Below are 19,298 nucleotides of genomic sequence, written 5' to 3'. Positions count from 1 at the left end.
ATACATATTTTAAATAAACATATTTGGTCTAAGTCCTCTTTGCTGTTTATGGGTATCCAGCCCAATTCATTGTCTTCAAACATGTACATTTATCAAAAGTCCTATTATCGCTCTCTCTCTCTCTCTCTCTCTCTCTTTCTCGCTCTCTCTCGCTCTCTCTCGCTCTCTCTCTCTCTATATATATATATATATATATATATATATATATGACTGGCGTCCCGTCCTGGGTGTGTCCCCTTCCCCCTCCGGCCTTACGCCCTGTGTTGCCGGGTAGGCTCCGGTTCCCCGTGACCCCGTAAGGGACAAGCGGTTCTGAAAATGTGTGTGTGTGTGTATACATACATATATATGTGTGTGTATATATATATATATATATATATATATGTATGTATGTATGTATGTATAGTTATTTTCACAAGATTAAGGGGACCTATGATACGAACGCAGACATCATTGATCAGTGTGCGGTGCTGGAAGTGATGAGTGTTGACAGACGAAGGAATTTGTTTTTGCTTTTTTTCAATAATAATCAGCTGGTGTGGCATTCAAAGCCACTGAGAGCTCAGCATGGAGTGGCAGGCTAATCCTCCAATCACATTAGAGATGTTGTTGTGGGTGGAGCTACAGTTGTGAGGTCACCACCCATGTCACAGGGTGTCAGAGGTCAGAAGTCAGATCTTGACCACTGCCTGAAAACCTTGCATTTGCTAGAAAAAATACTGCATTGTGTTACTCGTCAAATAGTATCAGTCAGATGAGAGTGTACCTAATGTGGCATCTTGATTTTGGAGCTAACAGTGACTGCTTTGTGTACGTACATATACATATTGTGCACAACTGTAGACAAGAAGCACCCTTCGTTTCAAAACAAATTCACAAGTTCAGTAGATATTATTTGTCATAAGTATTCATGGACCTATTCTAAGCACTTATTTGAAGACTCATCGGTCTAACAGACAGAGAAAATATTTTGATTGACAAAGGGAGCTGTGACAAGCAGTGTGATGTGTTGGCTATAATTTCACATGTATAACTACACCCCATGCTCCCCACCCCCTCTGGCCCAGATTTTGATAACTGCTATACTACGACCTTGAATGTTTCTGGTTTATATTAATGTCCCATTATTTCCTTTGTCCAGTAGAAAAAAGATGAGACTATAATAAGCGGTGAGCACTAGATGCTGTAACTTCTGCTAATATAAACAAACTGCTCAAGAACATTTATTCAAATGCGAAGTACCGGCTCTTTAATCTATTGTGGTATAGTGAAAATGAAATATGATTCATGAATATCCTGTCCAAGTTTAAACATGCTTCTTCAGAGACAGATTAATATGCACAGCAGGTTATATTAATGTTGTTTTTTACGGTTATAATTCTACTTTAATATTGGCTTCTTACAGTTTACGTTTCCAAACCCATACAGACAGTAATGCAATCTCTACGTGGTTGGTCTGGATTTGAGGTGAGTGGATGAGTAAGTCGTCACAGAGCTCCATGTGAACCAAGGTACTACCACTACTACTTGGTACTACGACTACTGCCGCAATAATAGTAATAACAATAGTAATAAGAAGAATAAATATCCACCCGACCAACTTCCACGGGTTCGGTGGAGAACGTACCCCCAAAGGGAGCCGCATGGTTCTGACGCCAGGTTTGGCAGTGTGCAGGGCAAACCTGCTGGTAAGAACCCCCTCCCCGTCCCATGAAGCAGCTTTGACACTCGTTGACCCTCGGTACGACCCTCGACACTTTGTCATCAGGCCCAAAAACTACTTCGTGCTCATGCCTCTGAAGCTCAGAGGATGGCGAATGTCCAGTCCAGTTGGATGCAGCCACAACACGCTAATCAGCGTTTGTCAGCAGTGCCTGGTTTTTCAGGAGACAAAAGGCCGGGATACTTTAACCGAGGGCTCTGCAGCAACGCTGACATACGTGCGCTCCATACACACATGGACAGCTCATAGATGCTCAATATTCAAGGCTGTCTTTCATGGTGGTCATACACTACAGCACCACCACACTTTTGGAGGACCTTACGCAAGGAAAATGCCACTTTGTCAAATGTCTGTATGCACTGAAAGCCATTCTCTCCTCATATAGGCTATAGGAGTGAGACCTTGAAAGGTCTCTCAAAACCTTGCAGTCTGATGAAATACATGATGCACATGTATTGGTACATTGCTGCCCATTCGGTAGATAGCCTATGTTTCCTACCGCACAACTGCCTCCACTTTCATGTCCCTTCAAAGCAGCCTTGTCCACTTAAGCCACATGGGTCCGAAAGTGTGAAAAAAAAAGAATAAATGCTGAATCCAAATCCCCCTTCCCTCCCCCTGTTCCATGGCGGAAATGAAAGGTTGGTTGGTGGGAGGAACTCAGATGGACACCGGACAGATGATGACCTTGTCCTCCAGCATAACGCTGACCACCAGGAAAACAAAGTACAGCAGGAACATGATGAAGCCCAGCAGCTTGCTCATCCTCCACTTGCAGGCCGCGATGGAAATAATGACGAAGAGGAGCATGAGGAAAAGGAGGACAATGGCGCAAAAGAGACCGTTGCTGCTCACTGCCACCGGCTTGAAGTCGTTCATGAAGGAGTAGAGCAGCCAAGGGAATGGAAGGCTGGGGTGGAAAGGACATCAGTGAGGCTTCCTCCGCCATTGTGCTACTTTATTAATATTTTGTTTTACATGCAACAGCTGATTTATCTTATGGATAATTTCCTTGATAATTTAAGTAGGTCTTTTCTCAGTATGTTCTAACCATGACTGACTCAACACTGCTGATGGCAGCAGTGACTCCTTCAGCAGAATGAAAATGATGATACTGATTAACCTGTAAGAACCTGCACCCATGGAATTAATGGAATAAGATGACAAAGATGCTCCTTGAGGATGTTGACCTACGGGAGCTTCATACTGTGGATGTACAGTGATTAATTTCTCCTCCTGTGGTGCCTACAGGTGGCAAAATTCATGCTGTGTCAACATGGGTGAAGAGCTCACAGCTAGAGGCTCAGCTGCTTAAAGACACTTCTGACAGAGGAGAACCCAGGAAAACCAGCAGGAGCAGATCACTACTGAGCATTTGGCCTTGGGCCTGATGAGCCCATTCATGGTAAATTTACCTCCCTGAAGTCACATCCCTGTTTTAACTGACTGTTTTAACATAAAAACAGGTCCTGGGTGTAAGGTTGATATGAGCAGGTTACCAACATCATATAATAACAGCGTAAACTCACCCCACTGTGATGTCAAAGATGTTGGAACCTACGGAGCTGGACACGGCCATGTCGCCCAGCCCTTTCCGTGCCACAATGACACTTGTGATTAGGTCAGGGATGGAGGTACCAGCTGCTAAAATGGTCAATCCCATAATCTCTTCTGTAATCCCAATAGTCTCTCCAACCTGTAAAAGTGAAAGCTTGATGAGAACAATTGGACCTTATCGTAAAAGGCTGCAGCTCCAGTGAACAATGTAGAAAGTAAGTGTCAGTGTCTAAAACCTTGTTTACACACTTGGTGGGCATTGCTCATCTGTCTCCAGCAACTTCTCAGCCTCTGCAGCCTGGGATTACTGCAAGAGACTTATCTTTGACTGACATGCTGCAGTCATCACATGGCCAGGTTGTTCTTAACTTAGACTCACAATAATCTGACACTCCAATGCGGGAAGATGAACATACAGAGGTGACTAATGCGGTGGCTTCTGTCAATGAGTGAATCAGTAAGCAAATAGGCTGGGTCACAGTGATCCATAACGTTTACATTTAAAAAATGCAAAAGCAGCTAAATAAAGTAATTTTTGCAGCAAAGAGGAGCTCATAAAGGCTCTGACCTCAGTGTTTTTTAATAACTGCAGTTGTCTTTTTTAAAAGATGTCATTTAAAGTTTGAATTTCTTCTTGTTTCTTTGAAAACTTTGCTTAAGGTTTGATGTGTGTAGCTACTGTATGTATTTTTCAGATGTTGCCAAGTTGCCAATAGTTGATATTTTTGGAGAAGCGTCTTTGTGACACGAGTGCTGTTCACCCATATCAGCATGTTCACGTGAAGTCCTGCCCTGTACCTTTTAAAAGACCTGATCTCTTTAACCCATCTTTTAAGGCTCTTCGTTAATCCAAACATCTTAGAATGCACCTTGAAAAGCTGGAGATGGTCAAAGCTCTGTGTTCCTTAGTGGACCTCCCCCATGTGGGCCCATCAGACACCAAGACACAAGTTCTTTTGACATGTGACTAAGGAAGCAGGCTGTGTTAGAGCTGGTGCTTTGCTGATGAAGGGCAGTCCTCAGCATTTCATCTCATTAAAATATGCAGCCACATAATACAGTTCAACAGTTCTATATATTCAAAAAGAGCTCATCTCGTTTCCTTTGAAAACTCAATCATGCTGTACATTCTCTCTCCAGTCAATCACAGTTCTGTGTAATAATGCTGCTTCAAATGTGTCGACAGCACATATGAAGATGAAGCCGCAAAGAGACATCTCTCTCTCTACTTCCCAAATACCCCATACTCAATGTTCTACCAGATTAGTTACCCCATAGTCAACTGCCTCTTTTTGCAGTTTGATTAGTTACCACAGTCATCTGCCCCTTGGTTAGATGCTAGAGAGAAATCACCTGATGAGCCCACCAGACCATCAGGTAGGAGAAAACTGCAATCCAGGAGATGGAGCCAAGAAAGGTGAGCGGGAAGAACTTCACCGAGGTCTGAAAGAGAAGATACCAGAGCAGAGAGTGAGTATGGTTACTTGACAATAAATCTCCATTGAAGGATGAGTGATCAGTTCTGGGTCCCAGAAAAGCCCTCTAAAAGTATGGCACTGCATTCCAACGAGTCGTATTGATTTGTGAATCGAGATGGTGCCTCCCCCTGGGCTCACTGCATGTTCACACTTTTTTCATCCCCCCAAAAGAATATGAAATCAAGTTGCCTGCAGTGAACCAGCTGATACTGGGATTATGTTCTGCACCGTGTGTACTTAAACACAGCTCAGTGGCCACACAGGCTTAAGGCTTAATTAGGATCTTATTTGCATACCCCTGGATCCTTATTTTCATTGCACTAATGGCCCAAAATGCAAAATAACGCTTGCCTTGGAACATTGCAGAATATTTTGTGTTTATTAAGAAAATAAATCTCAGAGTAATAAAAATGGTTTCAGGTTCCTGGCATTTTGAACCTGAGCTATTTAAGCTTTCATGTAAATTGCTGAAGGTGCACACCAAGGGGGAAGTAAAGGGTAATCTTTATATTATTGAGTACTAGCAGACACGCATTAAGGCAGCAGTGTATTAGAGTGTGTTCCGCTCTAATTATGGATCGAGAAAAGGTGAGAAAGTCCCAGGATGGCATTTGAAAGCAAATGGCAAGGAGGACGGGAAATGTTAACAGGGCAAGACTGCTTGGAAAGTACTGTGTGCATGTTGATGATGCTGATGATGCAAATTTTCACCTCCCATGAGCAAACTGACAAATCTTCTGGTGATCAGGGGCTCACAGGCAGTTAATCTAAACCAAAATAAAACACCCTGAGGGTGTTGATGGAAAAACATGAACCTCACAGTGCCACCTGGATCAGTTTGGTCAGTATGTGCAGGATATGACAAGGATCTCCATGATCTCCATCTACTGAGCACAGCACCACCCTGTGTCTCTGGGAGGTGATGACGGGCGGACTTCCACTCACTGGGTTCCTCACATCAGGCAGCGTCAGCCACAGTGGGAAGACAATGGGCAGGATGAAGATGTACGTGCAGCGCTTGCGGTTGGTGTCTGGCCAGGCCAGGCTGAGGGGCTGGTCCTCATCCTCCTCCTCCTCCCCCTGTGAGAAGAGGGACAGACATTGAGTTCGGGGGTCAGGCAGAAGAGAAGGTCAAAACTGTACCAGGTGAGGAATCCAGTGAAGAAAATTTTAATCACGTTTCCCTCATATTGGTTAGGGTACCTTTGCCACCACGTTGGGCAGTGAAATGTTGCCTTGACTACACATGGCAACAGGCTTAAAATACTCTGTGTTACGCCAACTTAAGACTCAAGCAGCCATGTGAGCTGATTGCCGACACTGGACAAGGGCAACTTGGGACACGTCCCTGATTCCTTTGCTTATCTCCAGCCTGGGTCAAACTTCCCCCAGCTCCTCAGCAAGAGAGACAGAGATGGGAGGGCTGAATAATGGCACATACTCATGTAGGATACCCTGAGACTCAGCACTCCCTTAGTCTTTAGACTGCTTATTATTGCTTAATATCTGCAATACAGGGGGCTGTCTCTCACCTGCCGGTAGCCGCCACCCTGATCGCCACAAGTGGGCTTTGTCAGCTTCACACAGGTGTCTCCCAGAAGTGGGGCTTTCCGGGCTAATTGGGGCTCTAATCTGAATGTCAGGTCACTTCACTGGACAGGTAAGGAAAGGTCGGCACCCCGAGCAGCAGAAAACTGAGTTGGCCTTCAGCCTGCAAGAACCTGGGAGCTTTACTAGTGAAAAACATGTTCAAACAAGAGCCAACAGAGCACTTAGAGCATCCTTTCATCGCATTCTGCATCTCTGCACTCATTTATTGAATCGTAAAGCAGACGCTTAGTGGACAAAAGCACTGTTTTGCACAGACAGGAAACGAAAGCTGACCAGTAATGAGTTTTTTCCCCTACTCTCTTGGGGCAAGGTAATAGGGGCAAAAAAAAAAAAAAACAATCAGCTGTCTCCCTCCCTCAATTCCTTCATTTAAAAGGGCTTTCTCACAAACCTGGGGGAGAACTGGGACCACCCTGTGCATGATAAGGACAAGGAGAAGACACTCCTCTGCTGGGAGGGAGGTCCTACAACCTATACTCGTTGTACCTGTGTTGTGTGTCATCATCCCCAGGTCTCCATAAGCTTGATGATGTATACAGGAAAACATAGGTGTACAAAACGAGCACCTAAGGTGCCTTTCCTGTCCTTACAGTTGAACAGGCACTGAGAAATAGGTCGGCCCTAATGCTGTCTTTTGTTTGCCTCTCAGATGTTTTCTCTCCAGCGAAGTACACTGATGGGATTTGAACCGGCAACCTTCTCAAGTTTATCTCCCTACTAGGTGTTATTTTTCTGATTGTATCTGGAATCATAGTAGCAATTAAACACCATAGGATTGAGAAACATTCTGTTACATTTCCATACTCCAGTGGTGACGGTGGAGGCAATCTGATTTATTTTCATTAAATATTTAGATTGTGGCATACCTGCAGGCTCTGGAATCATTTCCCGCTGGAGCCTTTCTTCACTTATTCACTAGTAACTTTACTCTATGCAAATTAAACATCTTATGTACTCTCGTTCTAATGGTCACGTAGTTTTTAGTATTTGAAAATCCATTTCATGTCGAGCTCCTGCTAAGCAAAGGGTACAACTGAATCTCTACCTTTCCTGCTGGAGAATGAAATGCCAGTGGTAGGGACTATGAGTAAGAGGGTGATAAAAGCCCCACTATTCATCATCAGTGGTTCTGAAGCAGAACTGACCACCTGAATGGATCCAGACTGGTATCCCCAGGGCATGGAGATGAAGCCTGGCAGGAGTCTGGCTTACCAAGCTACCACTGAGCTTCCGCCTCCCACCCACTTCCTAACACAGAGGATGCCCAACACAGAGAGTAAACAAGGGAAACATTTGCTTTCTTTGTTCCTGTAGTTGTTTTTTAGATATGTTTGGGTCTTTCACAGTCCGTTAGAGACATGCCCACAAGCCCTCACTTCCAAAGTGTACTCTTCCATACTTAGGAGAGGGATCTTATGCATCCGTAACAGATACTTTTTCTGGTATTCCTTTGTGTTTAAAGTACAAAATTTGAAAATGATCAATAACTACGTGGGTCTTATGTTGTAGAAATTGTTGCTTTCTATGCAGAGGAGTGGCATGGTTCCCTAAACCTTGACGTGGATCTGCACTTTGTCACCACTAGTGTGAAATGTCACGTGGAGGCCATGGTCTGTGCTTCTGTCGGGGATGTCTTACATAAATGTCCTAGCCTTTGTTTTGCCATGCAGTTCCTGAAATGGTCACATGGAAGCCACCCTAGCAGCTGAGTCATTAAGCTTATGTGCTTTTCATCATTTATGATCCCCTCCCCAGATTTCCTTCAAGAAAACAACAATGGGGGCAGCTAAACACTCTCTCATTAATATTTAATGGACAAGAAAAAAGGGCATTGGGTAAACTCTCTTCAGAATTAACCAGAGCATGTGCTGAGTTTCTCCACCGATGGGTCATATGAATCATTCATACATGTCATTGATTGCAAAGAATCAGCAACAGCATCAGAGACAAGGAGAAACCTTTTCAACTCTCAACATGCTCTTGGGCAAACTGTGGTCCTCTAATGGCTAGTCTTTGAATAGACAAGTGGTTCTCACACAAGGTAATACTTTCTCAGTAGACCACTAAAGTTGGTAGCCCTTGGTTGGGGGTGTAGCATACACTTTATGTTCTCTAAAGGAGAGGGCTTAGTAAAATGGTATAATAGCACTGAACTGTTTCCCTGTTTACTCTGAAGGGGGCACAGTGGTGCAGTGGGTTTGGCCAGGGTCTGCTCTCTAATGGGTGTGGGGTTCGAGTCCTGCTTGGGGTGCCTTGTGATAGACTGGCATCCCATCCTGGGTGTATCCTCTCCCCCTCCAGCCTTGCGCCCCGTGTTGCCGGGTGAGGCTCAGTTCGCCGCGACCCCACTTGGAACAAGCGGTTTCAGACTGTGTGTGTGTTTAATCGGACGCTTTTCTCCAAGACGACTTACACTGTGAAGTTTGTACGCTAACCTACTTGCAATGATTTACCCATTTATACAACAGAGTAATTTTCAGGATGAGTACCTTGATGAAAGGTACCACTATGGGAGCGTGGGTACAAACCCAGGTCCTTCGACTACAAGCCAACTACGATGCTACCTCCTGCAGCTGCACTATGAATGATTAACTCCTAATAATAAAAGCTGTAATAACGAGGAATGATAAATCAATATAAAAAACCAATAAGGTTTTCATATGTGATATCTCTGATAAAGCAGCTCAATCAGAAACCCAATAAATGAGCTCACCTCCAGAGTCTCTATTCCCACTATCTTAGTGTGTTTTGAATGACCTTGTCCATGACCTAATTTTAGATTCCAAAAAAATGATACTGTAGGAGGACAGGCCTGGTGTGTATTAATGGTCATTAGGAAACCAGACGAGCTAACAGTAATTCTAGTTTAATACAACTTGACAGAGCATTTTATTTCCTTATTCAGTTTTGTTCCCTGGTCTTATTCTGGACATTCCTCTATTTTAACACAGGTCAGTGCTGCTGACAATAAATCTCTTTAGGCACAAATTGCTCATTTTAATTAGGTGCAGTGAGGGTGGTTCCACAGAAGACTTGAAGAAACTGAAAATATTCCATAGTACGACATCTGTTATTGCCTTCTTTTGAGAACCATTAGCATAGATGATGTTTTCGTCTATGATTCTCCATGGGGGTCAGATCATTGCAATTAATGAAGTGCTAAAGGACTAGGAACCCACACACCATGTGACCCTGTTATTAGCACCTTCTGTTGGTGCCTGTGGGCTCCAGCTGCTGGTGAAGATTGCTTTGGCGTTTTGCGTCACAAGGATTCGGCACAAATGTACTGTCAACGAGGATCCCACGGTTGATAAGCACTGCAGAGCCATGCTGGGAGCCACCCTCCAAGTCGCAGGCCGTCCTTCATGCCTCCTATTTGGCTCAAGTCCTTCCAGTAGACTATGCCTCTACCCTCCTCCCCTGTGGCGACTGGCCTTCCAACGCCCTTCCTCTTGCCCCGAGAGTCCGTGCTGAGCAAAGCTGGCACCCACCAGGCAATCTGGCACATGCCCACATGCAAATGGGGAAGGCTTTGAAGGCAAATAAGGGCTCGTCATTTTTCTGGAATAGTTTGTGCACAGTTCCACAAATTTTCAGGAACAAAGTCATGTAACTGCTTTCAATGTCACTCCTCAGTTAAACTCCCTATTACTACCTTAAGTAGAGCTGAATTCAATTCATAATGTCTGTCTTCTCTCGGGCTTTTTAAATAGTGACACGGTAGGCTACAAGGTACATTGACAGACATATAAAAGTTTTCAATTCCTTCGTACGTCAAGGTGAAAAAGAGATGATATCCTTACCGCCTCTCCCTCCTGACCCACGCTGCCATTCATGGGAGGTGTGACTTCAACCTCAACGTTGGAGCTGTTTGGAAGGCTTTTATCTGTACAGTGAGAAGAAAGCAACAGTCAAGAACATCAGCCCTTTCTTGTCCTGGTTGGCCTGGTTGTCCTTTGTTCTATCAAGACTTTCTGGGAATGAGGTACTTTACACTGTCTGCAGTTTTGGTTTAGTAAATAGGCTATTATTAGAAATGCATTGACCAGTCAGTCTAGTGTGGGGTAGGGGAGGGGCTGGGAAATGGTCTAAAATACAGCTTTAGGGACCTCTGAGTTGGTGCCTCCACTTCCTGTACAGGTATGGGGCACTGCGGAGGGTCATCGTATCTCTTGGGACAGTCAGTGATTAGCATCTCTTACCCCTCCCCTTCCTGCTATAATCTTTAAGCCTTACATGCCAGAAACTGCTGAGTAACAAACAGTAAATTAAGAATTCTAATAACACATCTTTGTTAGCCATAAATGTTTTTTTTCCCCATCAGCAGTGAAATCTGAATGAATAAAATTAGCATCGGCTGCAACGCACTTCAAAGTGGGCAGCGAGCGATTCCGTTAATGTCGTGGCTTTCTTTTCAGATGATAATATGGTAAAATGAGGCTGTTAGCATAATTTGTCAGACGGCATGCCACCCTTTGATGACTCTGAACAGGAAGGACTTCCTCGCTTCTACATCAGGATTCTTTGAAATTACAACACACACCAAGCAAATGATTTGGGTGGGAAAAGGATGATAGTAAGGAAGAAGAGTAATAATAGTGCAGCAGCTGTAATAGTAAAATTGCAGACTGATATGTAAGAGAAACTCAATTTTGATGGAAAATGATGAAAATCTTATCGAAGCATACGTTGTGTTTTCTGTTAGGCAATCTGAGTAGGAAAATTGCTGAAGGTGCCATTGGGGATGGTGGAAGACTGGCACACCTGGGGGGCACTCACCCGCACCTCCCGCGGCTCCATTGGCTTTCTCGCTGTCCTCCACTTGGCATTTCTTTTTGGCAATCTTGTGAAGGATCGACGCCTTCTCCCGAAATTTACCTGCAAACACATCCATCCCAAGAGAGAGTGAGAGGCCCAACCTGGCACACCGTGGGTGGAGGGAGAGATCCCCACAGACCTCTCTATTTTAATTCCATAAAAACATCGATGTGTTTTTCTCACTAGGACACTGACACTATAGCACATGCAGATTAAAGGTAAACCCATATGTGATGGTTAGAATGTACACTTCTGGATGTACCAAGTCAGGGCAAGGAGGCAGGGAAAGGGTGTCGCCGACCATCATAGCAGCTGTGAAGAAATCACTGATCCAACCTGAGATCATACGAGCAAAGATCTAAGAAACAAGGAATTTACAACAGTTGCTAGGCGCTACGAAACCGGGGCAAATAAGCGAGCGCAGGTCTCATAGTCGTTTGTCTATTTGCTGTAATATAAACTGGTGTGTTTTGCCAACCAGCCTCCCACAATGTAAAAAGCTAAAAAAGTGTCTGTCTACAGCACAGTAAAAAGGGTTATGAGAAATTCTCAGTCCAGCAATCCCTCTTTTAAATATATGAATTATAGGATCTTTTTAAAAATAATAATATACTGTATGAAAGCCGGGGGGAGGGAGGGGCGCAGTGGCTTGGCCGGGTCCTGCTCTCTGGTGGGTCCGGGGTTCGAGTCCTGCTTGAGGTATTTTGCAGCGAACTGGCGTCCTGCCTGGGGTGTGTCCCCTCCCCCTCCAGCCTTGCGCCCTGTGTTGCCAGATTAGATTCTGGTTCACCGCTACCCCGCTTGGGACAAGCGGTTTCAGACAGTGTGTGTGTGTTTAAAACCCTTAACTAGGTCCAGGGAACGTAATGTGAAATTAGCCATAGCTCCTCTATTATGACAACCATAGCTGTATATCTAGCAAGCTGGCTAATGGGGCAAGTGCTGTCATGCCCTGGGAGGTTCCAAGTGGTTCTGCCACCTCCGCTTCCTTCAAACACTCCGTCTAGCGCAATGACCTGCCACTCATAGCGAGCACTGCATACGTACTAGCGGTACCAGCAGAAAGCAGGTGTGAGTATGACTGTTAGTGGACACACATGCGTGAGATCTGTGACCTTCTGACAGAACGCCCGAGAGCCAGCACCATATGTCCCAGCCTGTATTGACTGCTGGGCCTGTGTGACGCTCTCCAGTGACCAGATATGGATCAGAACTATTGCGCGTCGCTGGGTTCACCTTGGCTCCAGACCCGAGGCTACTGTGGCGTGCAGCTACTGCAACCAGAGCAGACCGAAGCACTTTACATCTCGGTTCCCGGGGGCCTGCGAGAACAGACGGCCCTGTTACTGTCCGTCCACGGGGCTGACCCCCTTTGCCTGAGACGATCAATAACCATTAAGCCACAAAGGAACAGTCAGAGCAGGAAACTCAAACTAGTCTGGACCATGTGCTGGTCGAGCAGACAGACGGAGAAACAACCTATTACAGCCAATTCCATCCTCGGCTCTCTGTTAAATCTGCTAATTGCATTTCTGCCCAGATTCCATGCCATGGACTTACTTCTGTTTGTTGATTTTATGCTCATTTCTGTTCCTCTTGCCACACCAAACAGGAAATTCTCCTCAGAGAAATATGTGCTGTGTACAGTATATTACCAACTGGAGAACCAACACCCACACATGATACAGCATCCTCACCTTAAATGACATAGGTATTTTTACATATCTGCATCTAGTGGCTATTTTTTGTCTTATTCACTACCACCGTGTCTATTTTTTATTGTATTACTTATTCCTGTGTTATTCCAGTCTCTCATGACACTATTTGTTGAGTGTATGCTGCTGTAGTGTCTATCTATTTATATCTATTTATAAATATATATGTACATCTTTGGATCCATCTATACAGCGATAAACATTAAAGCAGCGGGTGGAGTAGGGCTTAGAGATGTCACCTTGCAGTCGGAAGGACATAGGTTTGAACCCCACTCCTGCTATAGTAACCTTGATCAAGGTACTTACCTTGAATGAAAACAGTACAAAAGTACCTGGCTGTAGAAATTGGTAAAATATTCTAAGTATCTTAGTGTATCTACTTAATATTCCAGGTCACCTTGGAGAAAAGTGTGAGATAAATAACAAGAGATGCTTAAAAATAACCTAAAAACTCACACGCAGACATATATAATCTTCCAGGCCAAGTTCAGCTGTCTTTGAATGCAGTGCAAACAGTGATGCGACATGTTACTGGGATGCACCGCTGTTCAAAGAATGAGAGTGCGAAAGCCTCTTTTTTGTCGTGTGTCATTAGACCAGCTTATTTTTTAACTGAATTTCAGAATGCACGTCTTCACCATGACAACGCGGCCAGCCACCTTTTATATTATCACATGATATTTTCCTGACCGCTCTCTCTCTCTCTCTCTCTCTCTCTCTCGCTCTCTCCGCACCTTACATAACTCCTGTGTGGATGAGTCACTCAGTTTCGCTGACGTCCCGTCGATAAGCTCGCACTTGAATTTGTCGGAATTCAGCGGAACGAGGGGAGCTGTAAGTTGTGAGGTTCTGCGTCACTGTCTGCCAGGCAAAGCAAGTGTGTACCTCATATTATAAAAATCTGGACGTGTAACTCTTTGGATTTTCAGGTGATCAGAGTTGACCAGTAACCACAATATCATACTGTCCTCTAGAACATCTCTGGCTGTGTATCTGTGGCTTGAAACGTGCATGGAAACAAAACGCCTGTTAACAAATCTCACGACAGACTGTTACGTAAAACATGCCACCCTCTAGGTCCCAGAGCTCAAGGTCATAACTGCGCACAACTTATGATGCACTTTGACCCTGGACTCTGAGTGATATAACAACATTCAGTACGGTAATAGAAAACAACTGCGTTTAAAAAAATCCTAAAGCATGCAGTATGTCATCTGCAGAGATTAATTTAAAATTAATTTCCTTATATTACTACAATATCCAACTGATAGTATTATGTTCTCAGTATAGTGTATTTTTTAATTATTTTTTTTAATTTTTAATTTTAAAGCCAAAGTTCTCTTTGGGAAGCACATAGTGAAACTGTCACATTTCAAGGCGTAGCCTGGGATGAATTTTTGCTTTTTGCGGGATCCGCCGACTGGCCGGAGACACATGAGGAAAAAAACCACGGCGGTACTTTGGCAAAAATAGCTGCAAGTACTTTTGTGAGAAACAGGTTGACTGGCACTTTCTCCAATAGTGAAACACTGTTTCATTACTCTAAATCAAGAGACTGAGAAAGCAAGACGAACAGCAAACCCACAACACACAGGAAAGATGTAAATACAACATGGATGAATGACGCAACTGAAAGCAACGTCACTTTAAAAAAATCAAAGTTACTACGATCCTATATAACAAAAAAAGATAGCTAAATTTGGTCACAGCTCATCAGCAGCAACAAAAAAAAAAAAAATACCAAAAACCATCAGCGACAACGATTTGCACTTATGTCAGTGAAATCTTGCTTAGAGAGAAATAAACTCAAGACAAAACAACGTGTTTAAGGCACAGATGGGAACAGAAGCGAGATGGTGTAAAGCAAGGTAAAAGATGGCGCTTGGCAATGCGGTGTTGGTGACGAGGAGAACAGGGAAACGCTTACCTTCCTCGGTCATTGTGTGATAATATTTTAGCTTTCCGTACGTTCCGAGTTCTACAAAGTCACAGCAGGAGACACGTGTAAAGGTAACAAAGACACAACAGAGGAACAGCTCAACATGACAGAACAGGACATGGTCAGATCTTAACATCACGCACGGTGTCCTAGAAAACATTCTCTCAGACCGAGACACCACCAACATAAGTGCAAAACACTACAGCACTGAAAACTGATGAATGAGTTTTGGCAATAAATAGAAAAATAAAAAATAAGATATTTATGGCTGTTATTTGGAATATAAGTCCAGAGAAGGAATGGATTGTTAGTCGCAATACTACTTTGGCAGCACATGGAGACGGGTGTGTAGGAGTGGTTTTGGCACTTCTCCTGCGTGTTCCAGGGTCCATCCCGGAAACGTTCTCCCGACAGTTTGTTAATGAACCAGGAGGAAGGGCAATATTCATGAATCATGAGTCTAGACAGTCACAGTGAGCAGCAATAGGAGATAAAGGTGTCATATTACATCCTGAACTGTAAAAATCCACTGCAGGAGTAGATAAAATAATGAGGTCAGTATTGGTTGAGATTTAAATTAAAAAAAAAAAAAAAAAAAAAAAAAAAAAAAAAAACAACTTCTTATGAAAAATGAGGAGGAAGGAGGAATAATATGTTATCTGGTGGTAGATGATGCTGATGATGAGGCTGGCGATGGTGCTGATGCTGGTGGGACATGATATTGGTTTGCAGCATGTGCATCATCTCCAGTGCCGTGTCGATATGCCGCTCAGAGGCAGCCACTCTATGTGGGATGTGGGATACATTGCTCTGGAAAGAGAAGAGGGAGTCTGTCGTGGTGGAATTGAGCGACTGGAACACCCACACGGGGCGTTGATGATACTGAGGCATCGGGTGGTTTGTTTGCCCTGTCGAGACCCCCCGTACCCTCCCACCCTTATTCGCTGTCATCCTCTGTGCGCTCCGGCCTCGCGATAACGCTCTGTCGTCATGAAGAATGAGTCAGGGGCCCGCACTTCTCTGCAATGCAAATGCGCCAAGACGCAAAAGCAGGACAAAAATATCTTAGAGCTAGGATAAGAATTCAGAGTCTGTCAAGAAAAAAAACACGGTAACAGGATATGGTGTGATTTTGTAAAAAGCCAGCGATGGGTGCTATGCTCAGATGCTCCCGTTTCACCGCTTTTCCGGCTGCAGGGGAAGGATGTGTATGTGTGGGGGGGGATTTAGGGATGCAATTATTCTTTAGGCTCCTAATTCATAAGCTGCTATTTAAGAACCCAGAGTGAAAATGAAACACTTCAGAAAGTGATGATTCTCCTTCCGCCATGAATGCAGTGCCAGCAATCTGGAGGTGCCGGAGGTGGGCGCTTACAGATGTGCTCCACTGCAGCCCTTTGTGACGTCATCGGCGCTCGGGAACCAGCGAACTGCACAACAGAGCCCCTCCATGGTCACATAAAACGGAAAAAGAAATCGATTCTTCACATGTTTGCGTGTTTCTGCTAGAACGGGACTGTGACCTTGGCCGTGACCTTTCGGACCCGTTAGTTTGCTTCTCAAAAATTCCTGTGACAGTTTTGTATGGCAGCAGAAAGCTTTTATCATCAACTCCTCCAGAGCCAAGGGTAGTGGGGGTCTTACATAATGCAGATAAGAACTAATAATTTATCAGCTGAATTTGTGTTGCATAGTAAAATGCACCAAGGAATGGCCGGGCTGGTTCTGATGGGCAGGGGAACGTAGGATTGAAATAACGCTACGTAGAGCGATGATAAAATCATGGCCTCCTGGGCAGCATTCAGATTCTCAGAGGACTGCTTTATTAAATATACATCCCCACAGAGCCAGGTTTCCTTCAGCATCCCCAGCACACACCAGAACTACAGGTGAGCATCAAAACAGAATAAACAAAAAAGCCCTTGTCAACACTTCTGGATGGACCCCATTGGCAAAAGCAGTTTATTATGAGCCTTCATAGAGGAAATAAACTATTTTTCCCAGTGGGGTCCATCCATTCATCTATCCTTCTATCCAGCCATCAAGCTATTAATGACAGTGGACAGATGTATGGCCACTGGGACGTGTCACAGTATGGATGGACAGTCCCCGCTGGAAAATGAGTTTATGCCCTCTCTAAAGGCTGGATGAAGTCCAGACGTTCAAAGAGCTCACTCCTCAGTAGCTACCACTTTAACTGTGGTTCGATTTGTTGCATTTCAGCCACCTTGTTTATATAAACATGCATGCCCCCATCCCCTTTCAGTCAGAATGGTCACATCAATTACTTGACTGACAGTCAGTGAAAGTCACAGCCAAGGGCACAGTGGTCTGTGGTCACCCGCTCAACGCCTGGGGCACTGTGTCCGTCATTAGCCGATCCATGCCCCTGTATTAGCACCTTCACACGTCTTTGAGTGACCGTGTGACATTCGCCACCCTGCCCATCGGGACTCGTGGCTGGCCACCTGCACCACATGCTTGATTATACAAGGCAACGCAATCGACTGGACTTTTTCCAATTAACTGCGAAAAAGGAGAGACTGCCGAGGCACACACTGTGAGACAGAGCGTCCTCTGCTTGAGTCACTGGGCTGGAAAGGTCTAAAAAGCACACCAGTGCAGAGAGGGCGGCTATTTTAAGACCACAGCATGTTGCTGAAAGGACTGCCACTCCCAGCCACGAGTGTTGTGTGCTTGACTAGCCTCAACTGGTCTTGCCAATACCAGCACGGTCATAACGTCCAACTGTAGGTATTGTCCATCTTCTCCGGGGAAAGGGTCACTGTGGGCCACCAAGAGACATAAGAGGTGTGGGGTGTAACACACACCAATCAGCCACAACCTTAAAACCACTTTTCTAATATTGTGTACATCCCCCTCGTGCCGCCAAAACAGCTCTGACCTGTCAAGCCATGGACTCCACAAGACCTCTGAAGGTGCCCTGTGGTATCTGGCACCAAGACATTAGCAGCAGATCTTTTAAAATACTGTAAGTTGCGAGGTGGGGCCTCCATGGATTGGACTTGTTTTTCTAGCACATCCCACAGATGCTCAATCGGATTGAAATCTGGGGAATTTGGAAGCCAAGTCAACACCTTGAACTTTTTAACAATTTTTTGCAGTGTGGCAGGGCGCATTATCCTGCTGAAAGAGGCCACTGCTATGAGGGAATACTGTTGCCATGAAGGGGTGTACATCATCTGCAACAATCTTTAGGTAGGTGGTACATGTAAAAGTAACATCTACATGAATGCCAGGACCCAAGGTTTCCCAGCAGAACATTGCCCAGAGCATCACACTGCCTCTGCCGGCTTGCCTCCTTCCCATAGTGCATCCTGCTGCCATCTCTTCCCCAGGTAAACGACACACATGCACCAGGCTTCCACATGATGCAAAAGAAAACCTGATTCATCAGAACAGGACACCTTCTTCCATTGCTCCATGGTCCAGTTCTGACGCTCACGTGCCCATTGTAAGCATTTTCGGCGGTAGACAGGGGTCAGCATGGGCACTCTGACTGGACTGCGGCTACACAGCCCCATACGCAGTAAGCTGCACTGCACTGTGTGTTCTGACACCTTTCAATCATGGCCAGCGTTAAGGTTTTCAGCAATTTGTGCTACAGTAGCTCTTCTGTGAGACTGGATCAGACGAGTTAGCCTTCACTCCCCATGTGCATCAATGAGTCTTAGGCGTCCATGACCTTGTTCCTGGTTGTCCTTTCTCTGACTACTTTTGGTAGGTACTAACCATTGCATACCGGGAACACCCCACAAGACCTGTCGTTTGGAGATGCTCCGATCCAGTCGTCTAGCCATCACAATTTGGCCCTTGTCAAAATCGCTCAGATCTTTACACTGGCCCATTTTTCTGCTTCCAACATATCAAACTCAAGAACTGACTGCTCACTTCCTGCCTAATATAGCCCACCTTTTGACAGGTGCTATTGTAACGAGATAATCAATGTTATTCACTTCACCTGTCACTGGTTTTAATGTTGTGGCTGATCGGTGTATACCTCCCTGCATCATTATTCACATTAAAGGGGGTTCCAAATGGATTTTTTTATTTATCTGAACAATTAATAGAATAAATGATGCTAATAGTTTGGATTCCGTAATTTTCCTTATCATTTTGCCCCAATATCAGATGGGCCAAAAGCTGCAGCAATGCAACAGCCATTACGTAGAAATAAGGCTGCCGAGATCCAGCAAGATTTTCATAATGTGCATTTCACAAAATTCCAGCAATGCCATTTTGTTTTCAGGATTCTCTAAATCATATTTCATCAGCACTGCTCATCACTGTCATCCAAAGCAACGCTGGTCTCCAAGGGCACCGCTCAGGTCGCTCGGATGACTCATACCATCGATACCCAGCATCTTCTTGTTTCTGCTCAGATTCCAAGGAGAGAAAAACAAAGCTGGGCAGGACTTTATCTGTAGGGTCAGCAA

The 19,298-nt window shown here is 44.7% G+C and overlaps 1 protein-coding gene across 4 annotated transcripts in view; it reads right to left on the bottom strand.

Annotated features, from left to right (window-relative positions):
• Positions 1–397: 397 nt before the first annotated feature.
• The window catches only part of slc24a2 (solute carrier family 24 member 2), a 51,640-nt gene continuing 32,739 nt past the window's right edge, over positions 398–19,298 (bottom strand). For 3 of the 4 annotated variants that reach the window (XM_018759776.2, XM_018759777.2, XM_018759778.2), the window contains 7 exons: positions 14,830–14,880; positions 11,149–11,247; positions 10,173–10,255; positions 5,704–5,838; positions 4,634–4,723; positions 3,253–3,419; positions 398–2,633 (listed from right to left, as the gene is read on the bottom strand). In XM_018759776.2, the coding sequence (XP_018615292.1) occupies positions 2,384–2,633; positions 3,253–3,419; positions 4,634–4,723; positions 5,704–5,838; positions 10,173–10,255; positions 11,149–11,247; positions 14,830–14,880 (875 nt within the window). In that variant the 3' untranslated portion in view covers positions 398–2,383. The remainder of the gene's footprint in view (positions 2,634–3,252; positions 3,420–4,633; positions 4,724–5,703; positions 5,839–10,172; positions 10,256–11,148; positions 11,248–14,829; positions 14,881–19,298) is intronic. The other variant, XM_018759779.2, reaches the window with a different exon arrangement.

The sequence above is a fragment of the Scleropages formosus genome, chromosome 5, assembly GCF_900964775.1.
Source record: "Scleropages formosus chromosome 5, fSclFor1.1, whole genome shotgun sequence".
In the NCBI taxonomy this organism is placed as follows: domain Eukaryota; kingdom Metazoa; phylum Chordata; class Actinopteri; order Osteoglossiformes; family Osteoglossidae; genus Scleropages; species Scleropages formosus.
Note: the sequence above shows the minus strand (reverse complement) of the source record. Positions and strands in the feature narration are given on the sequence as shown.